We start from the raw sequence: 26,125 nt of genomic DNA on the forward strand, positions 1-26,125 counted from the left end.
AAAAAATCCTGTTGTGATACCAGTAATTAAATGAAAGAGAAAAACAGAGAAGCGGAAAATAAACAGCTTTCTTTCGTTTCCTTTGAATACTAGAGCTCTTGGATGGAGTGGGGGGCGCCTCTCCTGGTTGCTCACGGGGAGGGGCTCTTCATTTACTTTAGACAATGGGATGGAGGGGAAGGAGCTGATGGTGGGGGAGGGCCGGCTGGAGGACGAATTAGAGTTGTCCTCTGGGATAATGAAAAAAAAAAGCATATTTGTGAAAGCAGGCAGAGAGAGGAGAAGAAAAACTGAGTAGGCCTGTCTCATGTCAATAAGACGTAGGTGGTGGTGGGGGGACCCTCGGAGTGAGGAAAGAGAGTGAACTTGGCATTCACAAAGGCGTGGGTTCTAGTTCTGCCTCCCAGAGGGACTCAGGCGGGGCAGCTGTGTAGCCCCTCTCCCAGCTGGCAGGTTACCAGCTGTCTCCAAGGCCAACTCATTCTCCCTGCAATTCTTCGTCCCTCTTAGTTGCTAACAGGGAAGGGCAGAAACCAAGACCAACCACAGCCAGCACCACCCCATGGCCCACTGTGGGCACTGAGCTGAAAACAAGGAATTCCCAGGAATATCGCCTCCAGCACCTCCCCCACCCCACCCTAACAGCATTTCCTATCCTCTTCCTGGACCCTCTTTTCCCTATACCGCCAACACTCTCACAGAATCCTATTTGGGAATGTGTCTTTTCCTTTCAGGAACAGGAAAGGACCTCATCATAGTACATACTGGAAACCGCAGCCTTCGTGGAAGGCAGGGCTGGGCTACAACAGTTAGGAGACAATCATTTCCATACTTCCCTTGACAATTTCAATACAAATGTACTCACAGTGTATTTATCTTCAAAGCTCTCAAAATGTTACTTTTTAGACACTCAGCATGTAAATCTTTTAGAGACTCACGGTTATGGTCTAAACTGCATTCTTATTGGACACAACTGATAAATTAGAGAGCTGCTTCTGCTGCACTATCCCATTCTCTGCTCTTAAACTCCTTTCACAATATGCCACACTGTTGCCACTCAGCACAATACTGCTCAGCCACTTTCTACTCCCACACTGGAGACGCCCGATGCCAGCTCCCATCTCCCCTCCCCCCCCCGCTCTCTCTCTCTCTCTCTCTCACACACACACACACACACACACACACACACACACACACACGTGCAGACAGCAAACTCACAGCAGACCCACCAATACATACAGCCACACACGAGGCACACTCACCCACACAGGCTGCACAGAGTTGAACAGAAAAGCCCCAAGTCCACGAAGTATCATTTTAGAGCCTTTCCCCCATTTCCTATGGGGAACCCAGTGCCTGGCACAGCTGTGCTCCGATAATAACAGCACCTAATGCTACTTGGTATCAGCCTTTCCAGAGTTACTGACTGATTTCACATGAATCATTTAAGTTTTATAAAACTCTCAAGACAGGTAGTATTACCTCCGGTTTACAGACGACTGTACTGGGTTTAAAACACTCATGTAGTTTGCCCAGGGTCATACACCTAGAGAGCGACAGAGCTGGAACTCAATGCCACGGCCCCTAGCTTGAAGTCCGTTTTGAAAGGAGAACATTGCAGAGACAAGATAGAGATTTCAGGCTAGATAACAGGACGATGCTCCCACAATGGGGAAAAAAAGAAAATACACCTCACCTCTTCCATGCTGTTTTATTCAATTAACAGAAAGAAATATGGAAAAGTTAAATTACCAAAGCTATAACCAAGTAGAAACAGACAACACACGACATACAAATAACTTAAAAGTCCTGCTTCTGCGTGAGAGGTGCAAAATGCAATATTTCCTCTCCCAGCTCCCGTCCAAATCCCACCCACACTCTCTCCTCTCCTGAGCCTTCACTGACCACCACAGCCCCCTGCCCTCAATGCCCTCCAGACCAAGAGTTCTCAAGCTTTAATGTGTTAAGAATCACAGATTCCTAGGCCCCACCCACAGAGATCTGGAGTCAGTGGCTTTGGGCTGAGGCCCAAGAGTTTGCATTTCTAGCAAGTTCCCAGATGATGCAGACGCTACTGGTCCATGAACCGCCTTTGAGGTGCACTGGACTAGACTCTGATAGGGCCTTTACCACACAATGTAGAACCTGACTACTTTTTCTGTTAAGTGATTCTGGTTCCCAGATGCCTCTTCCCCTACCCTCCCCCTGCAGTCCTACCATCCTCAGAAGCAGCCTCATCTCCAAATCCCAGGACCAATCCTGATCACAGTTTGAGACCGCTGCTCTAAGATCACGCCCCATTCTTGTTCAAGGCATAGTATCCCTGACCTTAAAACTGGGCTTCTCTCCTAGCTGCTGTTCTCTATTTCTTATTCTAACTCCCTAATGTCCCAGATTTCTCGGCAACTAGTGCCTGCCTTCTCCTGGCCAAGCCTCTTCCCTATTGGATCATGCAGTTCTGAAACCCCAAAGCACCACTTACTGTATTCATACCTGCTGACCCACTGCCCTGATGACAAGTGTCTGCTGCCCAGATATCCGTGTCTCATCCAACCCAGATTCCCTATTGCTGAGCTGCCCCTGCCCGCTGGAACACTCGGCTCCGGGTCCTGTTTCTCCCCCTCACTGCTGTAGTTCACCTGCACAGTGAGCTGCTGTTGTCTGAGCTGTTGGAAAGATGAATCACCTGCAATACTGAGCTTCCTTTTCAGCACCTAGAGCTGGGACAGTTCCCCTAGAGGGCCCAGAGAAAGCAGATCCTAGACCATCCCCACTTTTCCCTGGCCTGTATAAAAAAAAAAAAAAAAAAAAAAAAAACAGGCCAAAGCCTCGGTGATATGGTGGTTCTGCCTTACGTTCTGCCTTTATTTCCCCTGCAATGAGTTCTTGCCAATTTAAACGTGGAGGTCGGGACCCATGATGTGTGCGTGTCAGCCGCGTTAGCCTGCACTCTGGGTAGTCGATAAACATTAAGCAACAAGCAGTTTGATCCCTTGCCTAGTTGGCACCTGGAAATACATCATCCAATTTGGAAAGCAGGATACCTTTTAATATCTCCTCCAGCACCTAACCCGGGGCTTCTCACGGAACAGGCACTCCATGAATATTGAACGAGTAAATGAACAAATGGATGAGGGATGCCAGCGGGGTTGCACCCAGGTCTCCTTTGTGGTGTCCAGATCGGTGTGCTCGGCCGGAAGGAAACACCTTCCCATCTGCAGAAACTAAGAGAACGCCTCTAGGCCAGACTTCCAACTAATTCCCAGCACAAAATTGGACCTGCCCATTCAGATGAACTGTGGCTTGAAGACTGCAGTTACACCAGCACAGTGGTTCTCAGCTTCGTTTCAGTACCTGGCTATCTTCAACAGAAAAGGTTGTGCCCTACTCCACCCCGCCCCTTACTCCAGGCCTCCTCCCTTCCCTACTCCTAAGGCCGCCTCAAAACTAAACTCTCCCTCTTGTCCACTCCATTTCCACCACTGGTTCCTAGCCAGGCCACCATTTAAGTAGGCGGGGTCAACAGCTACACGTGTTACAATTTTAAAGTATCTCCACATGACCTTGAACACCTCACTATCACGCCTTTGGGTGAAGTCTCCTGAAAAATAACAATGCTATCAGGACAGGAAACCCAAGAAGACATCAACACCTTAAAAAAGTTCATCCAATTAGTAAGTGTGCTGTCTAGCAGAAGCCTGAGGGAATGGGACAGAAGAGAGATAGGTTTGTTTTTTTTGTTTGTTTGTTTTTTGTGGTGCGGGCCTCTCACTGCTGTGGCCTCTCCCGTTGCGGAGCACAGGCTCTGGACGCGCAGGCCCAGCGGCCATGGCTCACGGGCCCAGCCGCTCCGCAGCATGTGGGATCTTCCCGGACCGGGCCACGAACCCATGTCCCCTGCACTGGCAGGCGGACTCTCAACCACTGCGCCACCAGGGAAGCTCAAGAGGTAGGTTTTGACAGGCAGGGAAAGCTGTGAAGGAAAGGAGTCCTGGCATGAGTTACAGCTGCCAGAGCAGGTGTAGGTGTGATGCCACATTAAGGGGTGTGTGTTCTCTGCCTGGCCTGTTGCAAAAATACCATAGGAGCTCTGGGAGGACAAGCATAGGGCAGCCTCTGGGCTGCAGGCTTTGGGTATCCTGAAAGGTTTACAATGTTCCCTGCAAGGGCTTGGGGGCAGAGAGACGTGGGATGGGTTGCAAAACGCAAAGACTTCAGAACACCAAGCGACATATGGGGATGCTCTGTCAGTTGAGTTCCTGTGCTACCAAGCTTCCAGAATTCTGGGGAGGTTTCTTGCTAGGGATGACCCCCATGGATGGCAGTCTTGCAAGCAAGAGGCAGCTCACAACAGACTGCACACAGTGAGAACCTCACACTGGCTGGGCTCAGAGGCAGATGCAGGGGAAGGAAAATGGCCAACACTGCAGGGGACCGAAGCTTCTCTTGTCTAGGATGTTTACCTCATTAGGCTGTTTTACGTCACATCCGCCAAAAACAAAGAAAAAATAGCTGGAGGGTGTCTGCTGGAGTTCAGACCTGGATCCCGAGTCTCAGACCCTTCTGAGGCCAAGAAGGGACCTCTAGGCAGCCCCTTCCTGCCTGGCATGGTTACCCCATCTGCAAGAGGCAGTTATCGCTGTTAGAATTACTCTTATCATCATCCCAACCCCCTGGGTCTACCACATTCATTTCGTCATAAGCAGGGATGGCTGGGGGACGAGGGACCAGAAACCTAGGCAACTCCTAGGCTGTGAGGCCAGAGGTCTGAGTAGGAGTAAAGTTCAGAGGGCAGATGAGCAGGCTGGTCCTGAGGGGCCAGGACAGTCCATCAGGAAAGGAGAAGGTAAGCGCCATCGGGCAAGAAGCCAACACAAGTCCAAGGCCAAGGCCAAGGCCAAGGCCAAGGCCAAGGCCAATGCCAGCGGGGAGGGGCAAGGAGCAGCTTTGGACCCAGGAGGTGGGTGGTACCTGGGGGTGGCTGGAGGGAGTCTTAGCACCGGGGAGACTAGGGTTCAGGGGCAGGACGTGCTAATCCTAGAAAGAGGGGAGCGTGTGGAAGAGATTACGGAAGAGGCTAGAAGAGGGGGAACCGGGTAGGGCTTGGCCAAGCAGAGTAAGAGAAGAGTTCGGCACCAAGATCTACAGCAGATTAGCAGACAGGCTGGGCTTCCCGCCATGCACAGCCTGGGTGGGGCTGGTACCCCCAGACTGAGCTAAGCTACAGGCCTCCACGGTGGGCGGTCAGGAGTCTCGGGGTCAGGGATCCGAGTGTGTCACTCACGTGTGTGCGTTAGACAAGACAGTTCTGAATTTTATTGCTTCTCCCTCTTAGCAGCACATCCACTGACATGTCCTCGCTCCTCCACAAAGCCTCCATCTCTGCTCCCTCCCTCCCCCAATGCCCTTTCCGTCCTCTTCTCCGTCCCTCTTTAACTACATATCATATTGCTTCTGATTCCACTTTGCAAAGCTACTGTGTGAGGCTGTGTTTGTGTGTCCCTGGGGGTGGGGAGTGAGCCCTCAGGAGGATGGCGGGGGGTGTGTCAGGGGGAGGAGATCATCTCTCCCTCCCTCCCTGGCCAGCTGGAAATGTGCTGTGTGACCATCCAATTTAATTAGCTGAACTTTCAGTCTTGACAGAAGGAAGCTTTAAAAAAAACAAAAACAAAAACAAAAAAACCTGGAGCTTTCTTGGCTCTCAGCCTCTTGAAAGATAGCAGAGACGATGTGATTGCAGGAAAGCGGAATCCCAACTCCCTGATTCCCACTGCCAGAGGCAATCAACTGTGAGCTGAAACCTGCATCTTGAAAACGCTAAGTGGAAGGAGAGAATCTGAGCTCACAAGCACAGGACTCTGGAGCCTCAGGGCTTGGACCCTGGGGTAGACTCGTCAGCAGCTGCCCAGAGTCCCTGACAAGCAGAGCTGGAGACCAGGGGGGGTGACAAAGGGCTGCCCTTCTCACACCTTCCAGTGGGTACCTGCCCTGCGGCCCCCAGGCAGGCCCCCCGCTGTGCCCCGCCACCCATTCCCTCAGCCCCCGCCGCTGGAGCAGCCCCCCAAGCCCAGCTCCTCCTTGCAGAAGCACCCACATCTCAGCAGCATCATCTCCCCAGAGCCTGCTTTCTCAGCACCCTGGCTGCCCAGTCCGCATCACGGGCCACCCAGGCACCCCTCCCACCCCCTGCCCTGCCACTGGCAGCATCCAGGACCCCAGCTGTGCCACAAGCGCATTCCAAAGGGACACCAGTGACAGTGAAAGCAAAGGAACAACCACTAGGGATGGCCTCAGGGGTTCCTGAAGGTGACACAAGGACACAGAATTCTCCAAACACAGCAACCCAAGCCTGGACTTCAGAGCACGAAAAGCCCATGCGGATGTGTTCTAGTGAGAGGAGGAAGTGGCACCGTTTAAGATGTCACTGTCCTGCCAGCCTGCTTCCCCTGACCACTGCCAATCTGCTTCTGTCATATTCCAAACATGAAACCAGACCACCCACCCAGAGAGTGGCATCGGCCACTCTCATCTCCTGTAGCCACTGCCCCATCCTCTATGGCCCAGCGATACTCACCCACCCTGCTCCAGCCCTGGAGGGGGCAGGAGGACCCAGATCAGGGGTGCAATGCACCCTCGGAGCCCGGACCCATGCCACTTGGGGTCACTGCGATCTCATGGGAGGCAGCAGACAGGGAGGAAAGTCAAGGTGGGCTGCCCCAGGCAAACAGTCAGGTCTGGGTGGACTGAGGGCACGGTCCCAACTATTGAAGGAGTTCTGCCTTCTCTGGGGGAGCTCTTGCCAGGGTGGGAAGGAGAAACAGGTACACCCAACACTTCATCAGCAATCATCATCCAAGACAGATTCAGAACCGTGTCACCAAATCACCCAGAAAACTCAGTATTCAAACCTCCATAGCAGAGACCACCCTCAACACACACACATATGCACAAACACATTTGATTCTCCGACCTTTACTCCCCAGACCCATGGTTATTAGCTCTTTACACTTGGATTTATAAACCTAGCGACCTACAGATAATTTTATTCTTTCACCTGCTATTCATGTGACCATAAGGTGAATGAGCTCTCAGCCAGTGAAGCCTCCCATTGGTGGGGTTAACTGTTCAAAACCCACAGCACAGTTTTAAACCAAATGGTGCTTTTCTTCTTTGAAAACATTTTTTTCCACAACAGTGTTTCATGACCACATGCAAATTCTTGATGAAAATGTAGGTATAACCTAAGTTTAACCAAAGTCCAAAATATTTACCAGAAGTTATTTCAGGAGAAAATTTTCCAGGAGAAAAAGAAAATCAAAATTTTTGCTTTGGCAAAAATTACTTCCTGAGAAAAATTACAGAATGTAAGGTATTATGGCGAAATTATAAAACGATAACCGACCTAGTATTAAAGGAATTTATTTGATCCCACGGACAGTATTAAACAATACAGGACTCTCAAATAAGTAAAGAAATCAGAGTCTGTTTTTTTTTCTTAATTTCCAAAGCTTGGTCATAGGGGTTTGCTAATCTTTGACAGTTTCTACTTAATTTCAAAGGGGGCTTATGTGCCCATGTCCCACCTAATGTCATCGATATCTGACCTTTGAAAATTAAGACTGACATTTACTACACCTCCCCATTGCGCCAACATTGCCAATTACGTTCAGCAGCAGCTTCAGGCGTGACCCATGGTCGCCTGCTCTCGGAACGGCAAACGTTCTCTGCCTGCCTCACAGACCAGCAGGTCACTTTGTGAAACAGGCAGATGAATCCCTCACCAAAGGGGAGCCTCGACTTCACCCAACACGGGGTGCCCAAAACGTCTGCATGTATCAGTCGCTGAGATGGCTTTTATCACTTAAAAATAGATCTGTCAGCACCCCCATTCACCACAGCAGAGCCTGCACGCTCGATCTTGCAGAACCTAAGGGCACTCCAGTTTCAGAACAAGGACCCGGGAGACACCGGGCTCAGAGAAGGGCCATAAAGCTTAGCATTAGCCTCCTCTCTACCTTTGCTAACACCAAGTAACATGTTTTCAGTGATGCCCTTGAAATGCATCTGTGCAATTTACGCTAGAATAATTCTTCTTGCTGAAACATTTTCACAAACTACCTTAACTGCAAGAAACCGTTACACTATATTGTAATCAGGGCATTGCCCTGTAATTATTTGCTTTCTGAATGTATCTCTCCACTCCTGCCCACCCTCCTCCACCTCCAGACATGAGCTCTTTGAAAGAGCTCCCTGTGGCCTCGGTATCCACCATGTGCCCGGTACACAGAAACACTCGGTAACTGTGATTGAACTGAGTGAATCTGAATTGAAGCCGAAATACCGACAACGTCTTCCTTCTGAGATTCCACGACGCCCCTCCCCTCCACTGCATTGCTTAAGTTATATTTAAGTGGTTCTTCTACCAGGCTTGTCATGTATCTTGAACATGCACTGTAGGTGTCTATTAAGCGACTATCCTAGACCAATGCAACTTGACAAATAAGCAGTCATTGTCAGGGATTTATACACTTGGCTCTTCACATGTCTCCCTCCAAAAAGGAAATTAATAACCCTGATTACTAGTGTCCCTAAGGCAAATCTCACATTAAAATTAAATAAGTATGTGGTATGCTTAGCTCAATGTCTAGCACCTGAGGATGCCCACTGGACATTAGCTCCCTGTTCCCAGCTTCTGGTTCATGTCTCCAGCAGCGATAAAGCTTGTAAGGGGGGGGGGGGACCATCTGGTTAACGCATTCCTATCTGCTCATACCTGCCCTACATCATTTTGGGCCACTGGCATTAGGTAACACTCATCCAGACACCTAGTCAGAATCTTTTTCCTGAAACCAACGAACGATTGCTCTGTTTAATTTTACTCCTCTCTCACCCCACCCCCACTTCAAGCTATGGTGATTTGATTAAAACCAAACCAAAAAGTGGTGGGCCCCGTGCATGCAAAAGACAATGAGGAAACAAGAAAGAGAAAAAAGATGGTTTTGACCTTCTTCAAAGTTTACCGATTACAGGAACCTTGTTATCAAGAAACAAAGAGCCTCCTTCACATAGAAACATAAAGTTAATCTTGTGACATTATGTGAACAAAGCCAGAATCGGGGAGAAGTGACAGATGCACCAGAGGCAGCGTGGAGCTTACTAAGAAGAAGAACGTGTTCACGTGAAGAACAATGCTGGTGAGGAAGGAGAACTTTCCTGACACAGACAAGCAGGTGGATCCCCATGGAGCAGAAAGGTAAAAATAGCCAACCGTGTCCGCTCATGACGTCACCCTCTCATCATAATTTAAGTCTCTGAGAATCCCTGACCAAGAATTCCCCTAACCAATGGAGGCAGATACTCTGATCTTCTCTGAGCAATCACATGCGAACATGGGTCCCAAAGCCCATCATTCTAGGGGAAACAGAAACTTGGAAGTTGAGGACCAGCCCCTTCCCCTTCGTGACCCCTCCGACATGCAAATTCCCAGTGCCACGCTGCCTGCAACCACCACCGGGTCTTAGCAGGTCTTACCCCATACAGAGGACAACACGAGAGAGATTAGCAGGTTGCCACAGTAACACCCCAAGCAACTTGGAGACACACTGGACTTGAATCCCAGGAGTTGGTTTGGTCAGATAGGTGAAATCTTAAATGCCTACCAGGATGGCGAAGCAAGACCACTGATCACCGTCTAACTGCTGGTCGTTTTTTGTTTTAATTGTAGAAGGAAACTCCTCAAAAGCTACAATGCCATCAAAACCAACCGAGGCCACTGTGACCCACAGACATCGACACTTTAAGGATTGCCGCCAAGTTCTGAGACTGTCCACAGGTCTCACACGGAGGTGCATCTGTCCATCCGGACCGAGCTGCTGATGGGCATCCAGTCTCCGCGCCCTTCAAAGGTCACAGCCAGAGAAAGAAACTCAGGTGTACTTACGCAGGGCGTGCCACTCATCCTGGCGGATGGTCTTCGTGATGTTGAAGGTGAGGTTCCTGGGGATGGTGGCTGAGGAGTAGTGGTATTTGATGTACGTGCATCTCTCAATTTCTCCTGGCAAAGAGAGACAGGAGACCAAATGTTAATGAGGCAGCAACCAGGTCTGGGGCAGTCTCCAGGATCCATTTTTCTGTCCTGGGGCAAGGGACTTGTTTCATATCGGGCCTGGTGACACCTACATTTTACACGTACAAGGTAATAACCTTGACTCCAAAAGAGCAAGAGGGTAGGACAAAATCAAACGCCATGGATTTAGATAGAAAAATACACCTCTGGCGTCATTCAGAGGTGGGAAGAGTCAATGTTTAGGCTGATAGCAGCTTGTTAAGAAAGTAGTAGCCATGTGTGTTTAACCTTAGGAAAATCAACTTTTATATCAAGGAAGGAAGTTTGGCATCTAAAGACGTTTAGAGTTTGCACCCACAGACCAGTAAAGGGCAGGCCTCGGCCTTAATCACGTAGTACGTGCTGTCTTGCAGAATGCTGAGCTAGAGGGGGCCTCTTGCCTTTTCTCCATCCCCTGCCCCCCCAGCCTCACCTCTGAACACAAAGCACTCAGATCCATCTGTATCTCCTTGAACCAGTCTCTTCTCAGATTTCTTGGACAAAACTGAAGCCCCCTGACATACTCAACACCTGGTCCAGTAGGACTTTTACTGAGAAGCCGTTATCAATCAATGCATGCTTTGCTAGTCAGATTGTCAAAATAGTCCTACATCTTAGAGCAGAGGCCCTCCAAGTGTGGCCCTGGGATCACAGCATCAGCATCCTCTGGGAACTTTCTAGAAATGTCATTTCCCAGGCCTGACCCCAGACCTGCTAAATCAAGGACCCGGAGGTAGAGCCTGCGATCTGAATTTTAATAGGCCCTCCAGGTGATTCTGTTGCACACTTTAGTTTGAGAACCGACACCTTCGAGAATCTAACAGAACTGCCAAAGCATGAATTTATAAATCCACCATGTCTGCAAATTCCAAAAGGAAGGCATGATTAGGAGTCCTTGGCCTCCTGCAGACGCTTCCATCGACACTTGCTTATCTGGGGGACGTTAAAACTCAGCGTCAGCGCATTGTGAACAATCAGGAAAGGTGTCATTTTTAAAGGTTAGGGGTTTTAAAATTTGGTTTTGCACCTGAATGGATTTTGATGGTAATCCATTTTGCACCCCACTGATTTTCAGTTTATAAGTGGTGGCACCTGACTGAATCGTCTGATTCCTGGCTCACTGTCAGCAGGGAACCTGGCAATTGGTGGAGTGCAGTAATTTAGACAGCACCTTATTGCAAATCATATCTGGACAACCGCCCACCGCCCATTATTGGCAGACACTCCTCCAGTGGGACAGACGCTGTCCAAAGGGGCAAAGTTTGAGGAAAGTGCTATGCACTATTTTTCTTTTAATTTCTCAACTCCTCTGTCTTTTTCCCCTTAGCCTACAAACATCCTGAGTCTCTCGCATGCCATACCCTCCCCCAGACCACATCCCCCCACACTTCTATGTTCCTTCTTCCCTAAGTTGGTAATACTTCTAGAAAAAGTAGTCTGCCAGACAGTCTCCGCTTCTTCAACGCACATTCATACCTCATTTCCATAGCAATTTCCATCAACAGCATCACCTCCCATCCAGTCCACATCACAAATCCCACAGTCATCCCCAAGGCTTTCCCAGCTCTAGCCGTGCCACGCCTCCTTGACATCCAACTGGTCACCAAATTTTGCCAGTTCTGTCTCAGAAATGTCCCTGGCATCCAGCCTGCCCTCTCTGTATCCACTCCCTCTACCATAGTTGCACAAAAGCAGTGACTGGACAAAAAAAAAAAAAAAAAAACAGTGACTGATCCCACATTTGCTGAGGACTTACTAGGTAGGAGAGACTTGCCAAGAGCCTTGTAGACCAGTGGCTTCCAACTTTACTCATGCCCTGGCGCATGTAGAAGAGATGTGTGCAAGGCAGCCGGGATGAGCAGATGGGCTGCTGCGTCCGGTCCAGCCTCGGGGAGGGTTGAAGGAGCCACACCTCAGCCACCCATAACCTATTCGCGGCTTCTGTACCTGTCCCACCAGCAAGACACTCTGTTATGAACACTGTCCTACTCATCCTTTCTGTAACCCAATTAAGTAGGAGCTATGATGCTCATCACCCCTATTTTACGAATAGGAAAATGGAGGCTCAAGAAGATGAAGTGACTTGCCCGTGCCAGGATTAGAACTCAGAATTGTCTGATGGGAGTCTCCTCCACCAGCCCACCCTCCGCACCGCACCCGCTGCTCGGACTGCATTCCAGAAGGAAAATGCATTTCAGAAAATGCAGTCTCTTTCACACACCGGATAAACCCAACACTCCCGGCAGAAAGTCCCAGCCCCCATTGGGCCCTAGCCACTACACACCCTAGGCTCCAGCCAGGCGCGCCCCCCTCCACCCTGCCCTGATAATGCCCTGTCCGCTCACGACTCTGTCCCTCCTCTCCTCCCAGCCTGTCTTTCACCTGGTACACCTCCAGCGCCTCGGCAAAGCCTCCCTGCATCCAGGACAGCACACAGCAGCAGGCATTCAACGTCCCCTCCTTCTCCCTCCCTAAGCTCTTTGTGCTACTGCAGCCAGCACACCAATGCCCTGTGATTTATCTATTTACACGCCTCGCTCCCCCACTGGATGATGAGTTTCTCAAGGGCAGGGACCTGTCTTACTCATTCATCTTTATCTCCCCGGCCACCAGCACAGGGCGGGCATCAAGAACACGTGCTTTGAAGAAAGCAATGAACAACATAAGGCGCCCTTTAGAAGACCACAGTGGGCAAGGACCCCAACTGCTTCTATTATATGCAAGGGATTAAGATAATTGAGGCAAATTAGAATGTCATGAATAAAAGGAGGTGATTGTTGCAGAACTCTGGGATCCTACAGCAAGTACCTCTTCCCTGTCTGGACAACGTAAGGAGAGGCTTGTTGATCACATATGAACGTGGAATAGCCTCTCACTGCACTTTGTAAATGTAATCCGAGGGACAACTAGGTCGATGGTTTCGGGGTGGAATAAAGAGGAAAAGAAAGAAGAGAGGGAGATATAAGGGAGAAAGGGTTTTTACATGAATATCATCGGCAACTACCTGGGACATATACAGTTGAGCAGGTTGTGCACTGCGTAAGGGCACCTCCCGAGGGTACCTAGGTGCTGAAGTCCAGCTGCTGCTCTGCTTGCCAAGACATGCACCCTGGTGAGGTATGCGGGAGATGTCCCTGTCAGAGAGGCTGCCTTTATCTAATTTGCACAAAGATGTCATGCAAACTAGCAGCCACCCTACATTCCGCGATTTCAAGATCAAACAAAATCCTCCCTGGACCCAGCTTGGGAGACACAAGACAGGATCCCACTGGTAAGAGCTAGATTGGTGCCTGTCACTCATGTCTGAGAAAAGTACCTGATTTCCTAGCCAAGACCAGGTTCTCTCAGCCTCAAAACATACTCAACGAGTGGCCACAGGTTCCAGGCTCCCTGAGCCTCCCTCATTCCCAGCCCACCCAGCCAGTGAGGCAAGAGGCCACCTGACACTCGACAAGAGCAGGAGCTGACGGACAGGCGCCGCGGGCAGCCGGCCAGGAAGCCTGGCTGGAGAACTTCCCAGCAGCCCTGGTGGAGGCCCTCATTATTTGCTTTGCCTCAAGGATGCAAGCATCCTGCCTGTGACAGCAATTAAATTTGAAAGACTCAAATATTGCCTAAGAAGAAAGGCAAAATATTTACCCATGTGTCTGCAGGTCCTGTCAGTGTGCTGGGCTTTTGTCAGTTCAGGCGCCATCTGGGCACCAAATTCGTGTGCCCAGAATGTGGGCTTCCCAATACAAACAGATTTTCCTGCAAAGAACGGGTTAGAGGGGCGACCTGGAAGGCAACGGAGAAGCCCATGACCTTCCCCACCTCCTGCATTCCAGCCCAGAGACATGAGCTTCCCACTCTGGAAGCCTCAGCTGGGGGCCAGAAAACTGGTCAGCGAGGCAGCAGGGGTGGCCCCTCCTGTGGGCCCCTTGGGACTTTATACCTTCAGCCATGCTCTGCCCTCTGAGCTGAGGACCCTCCTATCTGCGTGTCAGGGTCCCAGGGAGGTAGGATACCCAAATGGGTAACCGAGGAGAGTTTCCAAAAGGGACAATTTACAAAGCTGAGCGCGGAGTGTAAAGAGACCAGCCAAGGGTGGTGCAGGGCCCTGGAGCTGGCAACACAAGGATGTGGTTATAACACCAAGACCGGGAAAGGCGGGGGGCGGGGGTGCATCACCGGAACCTGGAGAGGTGATGCAGGCTTCGGCAGGGGGTCACAGCCAACCTGTGTGAAGGGCAGGGAATAAGCACCCAACCTCTCGCTCCTCCTACCCTCATTCCCTGCCGGTTCCCCCCCCCCGTTTCCTGAACCCACCTGGTGCAGGGGGGCAGCCTCTGAGTACGAGCAGGTGAAGGTGGGGGACTGGACCCACGGGGCAAACACAAGCATCCAGCTCACTCTGCCCTTCTTCCTCTTTCCTTCCACACCTCCCCGGCCCTCTCCCGTTCTAAAACATCACTCCAGCTTCCCTTAGTCCAATGCTAGCACCTTCCGCCTCTCCCCCACCTCCACCTCTCAATGTCTTCAGTGGTGAAGGGAGACCCAGGAACAAGGAACAGGGGGAGACTGTTCCTATCCTTTTCCTGCCTTTCAAATCCTTTAAGACCCAAGGCATGAGTGTAATAATTCATGTTAAAAACTAATGTACTTCCTGCACATAGTAAGTGCTCAATAAACACCAGTTATTATGAACTGCTGCCCTAAGACTACTTACTCTAAGGGGTCAAGAACACAGGAAATCAGAAATAATATCAGTAAGCAATGTTTATATCACACTATACAAACACAGAGGCAGGGGGTGGGGAGAGGGGGAGAGAGAAATTTCACATGCAATACCCCAGGAGGCTGGTAGTACAAGAGCCCTGATGTACACTGGGCATATGAGGAAACAGACTGGAGGGGGGCAGCAGAGACAGCGTACACAATGAACTCTGGATTCTGACCACGCTCTACCATGATACCAGCAGGTGATATTCCTTTCACGCGCAATCTGCTATCAGCAAGACCTGGTTTCCTAAGTAGCTGTAGAAGTCTATTACTCCACCGTTATGTATATTAAGTGGAAACCTTCTTGGGCAGGGTGACTTCAGAGGCAGTGCTAGGACCCATCCCCACACCATCTAAACTTACCTTCCCTAAACAGGTGCCACAGCACTTATATTCATGCATTAGAGAATCATTCCTTTGGCTCAGACATTGTTCTCTTAGGTACCTATTTTTAAAGCTCTTTTAAGGGGCTTCCCTGGTGGCGCAGTGGTTGAGAGTCCGCCTGCCGATGCAGGGGACACGGGTTCGTGCCCCGGTCCGGGAAGATCCCACATGCCGCGGAGCGGCTGGGGCCGTGAGCCATGGCCGCGGAGCCTGCGCGTCCGGAGCCTGTGCTCCGCAACGGGAGAGGCCACAACAGTGAGAGGCCCACGTACCGCAAAAAAAAAACAACAAAAACAAAAAACTCTTTTAAGTAAGTCCAAAGAGGGTAGTTCTGAGTCACTAGTGCCTAGGTGTGGATGAGATTCCGAAATCCCTTCCTCCAGATGGACCCTCAGCAGCAGAGGGACCCTAGAGAAAAGAGGCTGAGGATCCCGGCAGCTCACGAGGGAGGGGGAAGGTGTGCTGTAAAGGCAACCCTGCAACTTCACGACCATATCTGGTGCTGATCAGCGTGGGCCTGAGAAAGGACCAGAACATGGGACCCCCTCCCCAGCTCTCACTTTAAAAGTGGAGTGATGCCTGCTGGGTATGCGATGGTCAAACGTATTTAGGAAAAATTGGGTTCAACAATGTTTAAAAGGTTTACTTACTGCAGGACTTTAAGAGTTCTTAACGTACACCGTAACTCCCCTAGAGGGGACAGGTACGGCGTGCAGACTTCCCCAGACTCCTTTGACTCCAAATCCTTTCTTATTCAAAGAGCAGTTTCTATCGCTCAACTGTGAGCTCCTCAAACCCAGAAACCAGGTCTCTTGTTTGCACTTCTACCCCCAGGGCCAGGCAAGCAATACATATCTGGATGAGTGGGGAATAGACACCAGGGTCTGTCCTTTCATCACACAAGGTAAAGGAGGTAGTTGGCCCCAAGTATGTGCTGGCCTCCTCTCCGTAGCCACATCTGGGAGCAATGCGGCACCAGGCGCAGATGCCCATCCAGGAGCTGTGTTTGCACGATGTCCTGAAGTCAGTCTGGGACCTTTGTGGGCAGGACTAGAGCCATGGCTCTCCGTGCTCTTGGCCCACCTTGGACTCCGGCCGCAACTGCAGCGAGTGCTCCCGGGCGTGCTCATGGCACCCACGTCAGGTCCCTGGCAAGTCTCCCGCCTCCTTGCAAGTCACAGGTCACTTGGCCCTCAACGGGCAGCCCACAAGGGTGCAGGAGAGTCAATACTCACAAGAGAGACCCTCAACCCAGGGCGTGAGAGACAGAGCACGCACCCCACCCACTGGGGGATGACCACAAGGCACCCTCTGCACGGTGACCCTGAGGGCGGCCCTGGGATCCAAACGGACGCTCACAGCAGGAAGCTGCTCAGCACTGCGCCATCCACTAGCTTCTCCTCCTTCCCGGGAACTCCCCCAAAGTCCCTGTCTCGGGCTCTGCTTTGGGGGACCAAACACTGAAGAACCACCACCTAGGGGAGAGCAGTGCAAATGGTTCATATGTTTGAGAAGTGTGAACAGTAAGAAGTAAAAAAAGTTGGTCCAACTCGATCCCGAGGTTGCTGTGAAGGGTCCCGTCAGCACCCAGGGCTGAGGCAGGCTCTGCTCCTTCTCAGCTTCCCTTGTTCCTCATGTTCTTTTCTTCTTGATATTCGAGCATCCTAAAGACACACGGATGGATGACTGGACCGCTTCTGAGCGTCCCCGTGTTTCCTTCATTCCAGAGCTCCTTCTTTAAAAAAATTAAATCTATTCACAATGCCTTCCAGACGCCGGACACTCATTTTATCCCCCGTCATCCTCACAACAACCTTGTGAGGTAAATATTACAGTAATATCCCCATTTGACTGAAGGAAGAGAGTTTAGACAGATGAAGGCCTTCTCTGGAGCCACTCAGCCAGCAAGGAGAACAGCCAGTGTCTGGGTGTCGGCGCAGAGGTTTCAGACACCACAGCTGCAATGATTCACTGCCTGGTTGGAGATTCATTGGGAACAAGGATAATTTCGCAGCCACAGTGCTTTGTATGTGGAGGAACATGATACATCCACTGATGAAGAAGAAAGGGAGGAAGGGACATCACCCATGTGTTGTCTGCCGCTCGCCCTTCCTCGGTGCCAACGGTGAGAATGGCCAGGACACTGGCGTCGGTCCCAGTGACCGGCCCTGGCCTCAGCCCGCTACAGGGTGAGCTCTTACGGTCTCACTTTGACATCTGTCTCGCCCACCAGGCTGGCGGTTCTTAACCACCGTTCTAGCCCGAGGCCTGTGCTCTGTGCCTAATAAATGGAAAGACTAAGTAAAGGTAGAAAGAACACACTGGAAAAAACTTGAAAGCCAACCTTTAAAAAAAAAAAAAGAGGAAACCAGTTGAGGATTTAAATTTTGGACTTCATCTCCTCCTCAAAGGGCATTTTCAAAAAAAAAAAAAGTTAAAATTACACCTTAGAAGAGAGAGGAAGTAGAGACAATCTCCTTTGGCAAATGAGGAAAGCCATTATCAGATTAGCATTATCAATGTTGGATTCTTCAGCCAGCCACAAGAGTGGGGATGGAGATTAGGGGGTTAAAGTTTTGAGATCAGAAGCAAAACCATGTCCCCGATGAAAGGGGAGGGAAGCAAACCAGGGATGTCCCAGGGGTTCAAGGAGGGCAGACGGGACTGGGGTCCCCAAGCCCGGCAGGAAGGGGAGGAGGGTGACGAGGGCAGCGATGTTTACAAATGCTCCCGGATCTCAGACAAGTCTTCGCAAAAGCTTACTGCAAGAACCCTCCCCAGCCCGCCCCCATCTCCTCTTTGGCGCCTCCTGTCCCTTCCAGGTATTCTGAGCCGAAGGATTTGCAAGGCTTATCTCTGCTGCCGACCTGGCAAGAAAGAATGTTTTATTTTCTTCATACTGAGGAAAAGTGTTACGAACGTTTCATTTTTAATGCTTGCAAACGCATTCCATTTGGTGCGCATTGTTTTTTGTGTTTGTGGTGTCGGCGTGGCCTCTTAATGTTGTTTTGTATGCAACGCACAGACAGACTCCTAAATATTTAATTCCTTTCCATTCAATGTTTCATAAATGCTTGTTAGGAGCCATGTTCAGGGGGCCCTCCTGACTCACACAGAGGGGTTGCATTCTTAAAAAGCCTGCTCCCAAATGCCAGCCCTCCACCCCATTTCTGACCCCTCACCCTCTCCTCCAACACTTCTGCTGACTTCTATTGTAACACAGCTGTTTGTATATTAATCATCTCTTTCTCTCTGTGGTAAATGCTCTGGGATAGGGGAGCTTGTGGTTTTCATCTTTGTACTCCTGACGGCCAAGATGGTGCTTTGAGTATGGTACAAATGACCCTTGACCAACATGGGTTTGAACTGCACGGATCCACTTATTCACAGATTTTTTCAATCGTAAGGACTACAGTACTGGGCTTCCCTGGTGGCACAGTGGTTGAAAATCCGCCTGCCAATGTAGGGGACACGGGTTCGAGCCCTGGTCTGGGAAGATCCCACATGCCGCGGAGCAACTGGGCCCGTGAGCCACAACTACTGAGCCTGCGCGTCCGGAGCCTGTGCTCCGCAACAGGAGAGGCCGCGATAGTGAGAGGCCCGCGCACCGCGATGAAGGGTGGCCCCCGCTTGCCACAAGTAGAGAAAGCCCTCGCACAGAAACGAAGACCCAACACAGCCAAAAAAAAAAAAAAAAAAGACTACAGTACTATACTATCCATGGTTGGTTGAAATCGACGCTACAGAGGAACCACGTACGGGATACCCTGACTATAAGTTATACTCGGATTTTCGACTGCACAGAGGGGCCACGTCTAACCCCTTCATTGTTCAAGGGTCAACAGTAACTCCTTTGAACAATCGTTTATGTTCAATGAATGCTTTCTATGTGTTAAGTACTGTACAAAGGACTTTACTACACATTATCTCATTTAATCCTAAAAGTTAGACTCTGTTACTATCCCCATTTCACAGATGAGGACATAGAGGCTTAGAGAGGTCTCCTGCCCAAGAATGCAGAGCTATTATTTGGCACAGGTGGGACGTAAACCCACCTACCCCGCTCCCTAGCACCACACTATACCCACTTGTGAAGAGAAACTGGGAAAAATCAAGCTCTTCAGAAAAAGAGAGTCCCTCCAAGGTTTTCTATCGGAAACAAGGCAAAACTTTTCCATGTGCAGGGATTTCCAGCTTCTACAGACTTTGCTGCTCTTATCAGAGCAGGACGGAATGTTTGCTTCCAGAGCTCCCCTCATGAGCTGGCCAGAAGACAGCTCCTAGTTGTGGTGGAAGAGGGCTGAGAATGTGTCTACCAGCCCCACACTTGGCCACAGCCCTGTCCCCGCTCCCAGGACAAGCCACTCATCAGCGGGGGGGCCTTGGGCAAGTTACTCAGCCTCTCAGAACCTCACTTCTTCATCTGCAAAATGCAGATAATGATAGCATCCACCTCTTAAGACTGACGAGGAATAAATGAGACAACTTATGTAAAACCTGCTCCAGAGTAAGCGTTCAAGAAATGTTCGTTTATCAGTTCTATCTCTGGGACACACACCCCCTCCCATAGAACAGCCCATAAGCATGTAAAGACAGCTCTCACACCCTTCCCACCCAAGGTTCCTTTTCTTCCAGCTGAGAACGTCCAGGTTCTGCACCCACAGTCTCAGAACCCAGCACCATGCTGGTCATCCCCAAGGTTCAGCCACACGTCAAAATCTCTGCCAGTGCAACACTGACCACGATCATTCCCCGAGGATGCAACACCTACGCCTCTCCTGGTCTGGAGCCGTAACTGTATCAGCGCAGCCAGGTTCCCCGTGAGCTTCGCGGGCAGCCACGTCACAGGGCTGGTCACATGCAGGGGACGACGCACAAGTACTTTCCTCCAGGGAAGCTATGTAGCCACCACGGGCTTGGGCAGCTATCATGTCTCATTTGGGGTTGTTTTCTGTAGTTTGATTTGTTACCTCCTGTGGGATCTCCTATTTGTTCCAGGCCCCTGAAGACATTTCTGGATGGTGATGCTGTCCTTCCATGAATTAGCCATCAGTCCACACACTCCATCAGCAGGCCACTCCCATCCTCATTCAAGTAATCACTAAAATCCCCCGACAGGGCAGTGTTGAGGGCAGAACTCTGGACACACACACACACACACACACACACACACAAATATCCTTGTGATCAGAAATCAAACCATTAAGAGAGAGCTCTTCGGGTGGGACCATCCAGCCTGCTGTGAATTCACATACCCGATCCACCTCCCCAGGCCCACGTCCACGTCTTGTGTACCTGGATGTCATGAAAGACCCTGTCTGTACCGTTCAGCCCACCTACCGGGTCTAGGAACTGCATCCACAGAGGGGATGAGGTCAGCTCAGCACCACAGCTTCCTTGCCGAGCACCCCGCCACCCCCCTCTGTTTCCTAAGCCCTTTCCCTCTAGCACAGCTGCTCGTCTGCGTGCACGGAATCTCCAGTCTCCTTTATTGAAAATCTGGACACGGCACACCTACCCACAGGCTCACAGCACCCTGGACGCCACAGCTTACTCTGACCGTCCGGTCTCCCTTCGCAAACGGGGTGACCTCACTGGAGAAACGACCTCCCACGCTCCCTGCCATCCTTCTGCATCACCTGGCGGCCAACACAGCAATCGAGGAATAGAAATGAGGCCTCTCTGCTGGGTGACCCCCACGCATGTCCACGTCGCCCGTCGGAGCACGGTCCCCGCCTCTGGCTCCTGGCTCCACCCTCACCCCCACCCCAGGCTCTTCTCATCGCCTTATCAAGTGACTCCTTGACTCACCACTGTAGCATCTGACATTTCACAGTCTTCTGCGCTAAACGTCGCCTCATCTTTTGTGCGATCTACAACCTTTTCATGCTCACTTCCCTGTTCCCGGATTTTGAACATCTTTTCCCCTGAGTCTTAAAAATGTCGTTTAAAACACGCAAAAGGTATCATTACATAGTAACTTCCTCACAAAAGGAAAATAAAGAACGCGGTGTCATCGTGCTGGCCTCACACCACCATCTTCCCTGCGAGGTCCTGGCCGCCTTTTTCCCCAACTTGCTCATGTACTTTCCAGCTTGAAACAGGCTGCTTGGGAAAGAATGAGAAGGTGAGGTATGGCTTGAAATTACCATCTGGGATGTAGCAAATAATCTGCTCCCTTGTTCCCATCACATCCCTAATGACCCTCCGGAGAGTTCAGGGCCCTGAGCTGCCACTGTCCTCCCCAAGGCCACCTCCCACCCCGGAGCACCGACACCCCGTGCACAAGTCTGCGGCTCCCCCGGGCACGCTTTCAGCTGGTGGAGGCATCATCTATCTCCAGGCCCTGACAGACGAACGAGGAGAGGAGGAGACCAAATGTGGTTTTTCACTGGAAAACAATGAGCTCATGCTTTCTCTCCAGAGACCCAGGAAGTAGAGACAGACCCGGAGATGGGGAGACAGTGACGTAAGCAGGCAGGAGTGATGAGGGATGGGCAGGAAAGACGGAGGAGGCCAGGCTCGCACTTTTTTAATATCACTTTTTTTTTTTTTTTGCGGTACGCGGGCCTCTCACTGTTGTGGCCTCTCCCGTTGCGGAGCACAGGCTCCGGAGGCGCAGGCTCAGTGGCCATGGCCCGCGGGCCCAGCCGCTCCGCGGCATGTGGGATCCTCCCGGACCGGGGCACGAACCCGCGTCCCCTGCATCGGCAGGCGGACTCTCAACCACTGCGCCACCAGGGAAGCCCTAATGTCACTTTTGATAGGAATCCCCAGCTCTCAGGCTGGAGGGAAACATCCACATTCTTTAAATTAAGGATCCAGCACGAGGCACACACTGTCCTAAAGGGGAGGAACAGGGAGAAGATAAACCGAGCTGGAAATTCTTCATTCCTGCTCCTTCAGAGAAAAGATGATGGTCCCTGAGCTGCCAGCATTGCAGATGCAAGGGCAAGGCTGGCTCTGCCTTTCCAGGGCACTGCTGCTCCCAGGTGGGCTCCAGATCAGATCGTGGACACTGTCAGCTTCTGGGATGGAGGCTCTCTACCCTCAGAGGTGTGCACCTCTATAAGACCAGGGCCAGCCATTCCCTATGGAGGCGCCAGATAAAAATTAGAGAATTCAGACAGCTGCCCAGGTATTTCCAAAGAGCTGAATGTTTGTTTTCAGCTAGGGGGAAAAAAATCCAGCTTACTGAGTTTTCTACTTTTCATTTGAAAAAGGAGTTTTATAATGCTGATTTTCCTTTTTACCAGTAAATTTAGGGAGAGGGACAGAGAGATTGTGTGTGTGTGTGGAATGGAAACTAAAGATCACAGAATTAAAGTAGAAAACCCAAACAGATTAATGATGTTTTTCTTAATACCTCTACTCACAAAATTGATTATTTTCTTGTTTAAGTTAAATGCCTTGGCTAGATTAAAGATGTTAATTAAAGTGTTAACTTAGTCTGACTCATTAGTTGAAATGAAATTCAAAACCAGACTCATTAGCTGAAATGAAATTCAAAACCAGAGTTGAAAATATGAATAGTGAATTATTCCACCTTCCCCGCTGTGTCCGGCAGCAGTATTGCGGTCAAGAGGCTGGGAACCGGAGCCAGCTTGCCTGGGGTCAAATCCCAGCTTTGAAACTCTCAGGGTGAGTGATCTCGGCCAAATAAATAAAGCCCTCTGTGCCTCCATGCCTTCACTTTAAAGGGATGTGATACAAATATCTACCCCCCGTAAGGGTGCAGTGAGAATTCAGTGAGTTAGTTCAGATAAAGCACCCAGCACCTGCACCTGGTAAGCTCTCCATGATTATTCCTGACACTATGTCATCACCATACAGGATCCTGCACCTGGTAAGCTCTCCGTAATTATTCCTGACACTATGTCATCACCATACAGGACGCAGATTTACGATGTGTGTCAGATGCCAAATAAGTTCTCATGCGTGAGTCAGATACATGCAGCAATCATGTATCTGACACGTTTGAGCAAAAGAAATGGATGTCCCACAAGACAGGTTCCCAGCCCCCCGTCTTTGCCTGCCTCACACTTCCTCAGCTGTGGCTCTGGCACCAGCCCCCCAACTCCCAGGTCAGGGCATTTCCCCATAGGCTCCAACCCTGCCTACATCCTATCACACTGCTCCTGCCTCAAGGACTGAGACCACCACCCCCAAATCCAGCCCCCTGGTGTAACACTGGTTACACCAGTGAGCTTCCAGAATACATCTCCCTGCCTACCTGTAAGACCCTCACAGACAGAACAGCACAAGCATCGCTGTAACTACACAGCACCAAGTACGTTGACCACCCAAACCAGGAGAGTGGCGATTTAGGAAAACCTGTGACCTGTGAAGATGACCCTTCCTAGTTGGAAGGGTGTCCCCTAGCCCTCACCTGATGAATCACTCACTGGTCCACACCAAGATGGAATTTCTTTCTTTTTTTTTTTTTTTTTTTTAACTTTCTGGAAATGCTGCCCCACATTCCACCTCCCAATCAAAATAGCAAAACCTAACAGAGTCGGATAACTTCAAGGTTTGGTAAAGATGGGGGGGCCGGGGTGGGGGAAGCATTCAGACACTATTGTTGAGAGTGTAAGTTGTCACAAACACTTGACAAAAATCAAGTAAATTGGAAACATATACACCCTATGGCTCTAAATCACACCCTTAGACAAAATCCTACACATGTGCATGAGGACGAGAGAAGAAGAGCAGAATGTTCTATAAAGCATTGCTTGCAAAAAATACTGAAGACCTAAAGGTCCCTCAATCAGGAGCAAGAAAATAGAAGGTGGTTATATTTACATGACAAGATATTATACAATACTTCAAATGAACTGTACACATTAATAGACCTCAAAATATAACACAGAGTGAAAACAGAACTGTAGAGTTATACCTACAGTATCTTTGCACTTTTCAGTATTTTAGATTTTTTCCTCCCACAAAACATAGTCTTGAGACCCAATGAGAAAGAATAGTCACTTCTCGAGAAGAAATCCACTCAGTCACTTGACAAAATCAAAGCCGTATTATCCAAGTTTTAATGGGAGGAGAACCTCCGGGGGCTCTGGCTCACCTCCCACTGACCTTCTCCTGGTACCTTCTAACCACCCGTAAGCCCCACCTCACCTCCGCTGCCCAGAGGGGCAGATGACACAGAAACACAGGAAAGCACCAGGGAACAGAGGGCCTGGTGACTGCTGCAGGGGCCGGGGGAGGGGAGGCCACAGGCAGCTGAGCACATCAGGGAAGCCTGATGGAGGAAGAAGGAAGAATCACGGTCTTCAGTTTGGGGGACACAGAATATGGGGGAAAGGGTAGCCTGGGCCCAGCTCACGCCCGAGTCTGCAGCGAACTCAACAGCAAACAGACTCCTCCTCGGTCAGAGCCTAGGGAGGTCCCGCAGGGGCTCGCGTTTGGGCTGGTGGCAGGGCACTGAGGGGAGAACTCAGGCAGGGGGCTGTCATGGTTGTCCAGACACCAGGGCCCGAGTACAGCTGGAGGTGTGGACAGGGGGAGGACACTGTGGAGCCTTCTGGTCTACCTCCCTGGCGCCTTGAAAGGGCGGGCACAGCAACATCCTCCCTGCTCAGTGGACCAACACTTCCACTGCAGCTGAGTCAAACGGCTGCCCAACTTTCAGATCACAGGGGCAAAGAGGTGGCGAGTGGGTGCCCTCTGGGACCCCAGACATCCAGACTGAGCGAGCGCAGAGGTGCAGATCATCCTAATGGAGTAACCCGCTCCTTGAAAGGCTGCCCAACTCCTCCCTAAGGACAGTGACCATTACTCCCAGGCCCCCTTAGGCTCTGCATCCAGGACTTCACGGAAATCAGCAGCCAACACACAGAGGCAGAGCAAGGTAAGGCGGGACAGCTGTCTTCATCTAGTTTTGCAAGGACTCAGGGAGTCACTCCACTCACTGCAATAAAACAGAACTGGTGCGGCCTCAGCCCGGAAAGGAGGCTTTCTGGAGGGGACCCAGGATGCAGAAAGAGAGCCAAGAGCAGGAGCTCCCCAAAGGCAGGGCTGGAGGCAGAGGAGCACAGAGCAGACCCCACCAGTGCGGGCAGGGAGAAGGGGCGGGGCAGGAGTGGGATGGTTAAAGGAGGGCAGGGGCAGCTAGTACTGGAAGCACCTCCATTCACTAATATCTTTCCTGCTTACAGAAGATGGCAGACATTAAGATTCTTTTAAAGAAGTGTAAACATCGACTAGTAAGATGCCACCGCCCAGAGTTAGTACTCCAAATGTACACTGTGGAGACGTTTTCAGAATCAAGAAAGACTCTAACTAAGGAGCCTGGGGTTTGAGGGCAGGTATGCAGCCAGAAAAACAAGTGCAGTCTGAACTACTGGGATAGACACTGAAATAAACACCTGAAAGACAAAGAATACACTCACAGAGTCCCCATTCTCTCCTATCTCTGGTCCAAGTTGCAGCAGCCCCCAGCTGGCTCTGAGGACATCTGTCCGGGTGTTTCCTTCTGCTGGGCCCAGCAGCTCCCGTCTCCCCCTTGCCCAGTCGTGTGGTTCCCCCTCCACGCCCAACAGTCCTTCTCCAGCCTCTAGTGTCTCCACTGATCTCAGTCCCTCCCTGCTCCCTCTCTCCACTCACTACTCGAGGCTTCCCTTCCCCAGCATCTCCCTCTGCCCCCCGCCGCCCCTCCCCAGGCTTTGGGAGCCCCGACTCTAGCCCTGCTGCCTAGCTGGTGGGCAATAGAAGAAGTAGACCAGAACTCAGAAAAGCTGAAGTCAACCCAAAACACATGGGAATTTACTATACAGTATGTATCAGTCTGCTCAGGCGGTCACAACGAAACACCACAGACTGGGTGGATTAAACTACAGTCATTTATTTTCTCAAAATACGGAG

The 26,125-nt window shown here is 50.7% G+C and overlaps 1 protein-coding gene across 1 annotated transcript in view; it reads right to left on the bottom strand.

Annotated features, from left to right (window-relative positions):
* Window positions 1-26,125, bottom strand: part of TMEM178B (transmembrane protein 178B) — a 361,333-nt gene that overhangs the window by 233,967 nt on the left and 101,241 nt on the right. Inside the window, exon 2 of the mRNA XM_060155944.1 lies at window positions 9,941-10,054. Within this exon, the coding sequence (XP_060011927.1) occupies window positions 9,941-10,054 (114 nt within the window). The remainder of the gene's footprint in view (window positions 1-9,940; window positions 10,055-26,125) is intronic.

The sequence above is a fragment of the Lagenorhynchus albirostris genome, chromosome 8 (assembly GCF_949774975.1).
Source record: "Lagenorhynchus albirostris chromosome 8, mLagAlb1.1, whole genome shotgun sequence".
Taxonomy (NCBI): Eukaryota; Metazoa; Chordata; class Mammalia; order Artiodactyla; family Delphinidae; genus Lagenorhynchus; species Lagenorhynchus albirostris.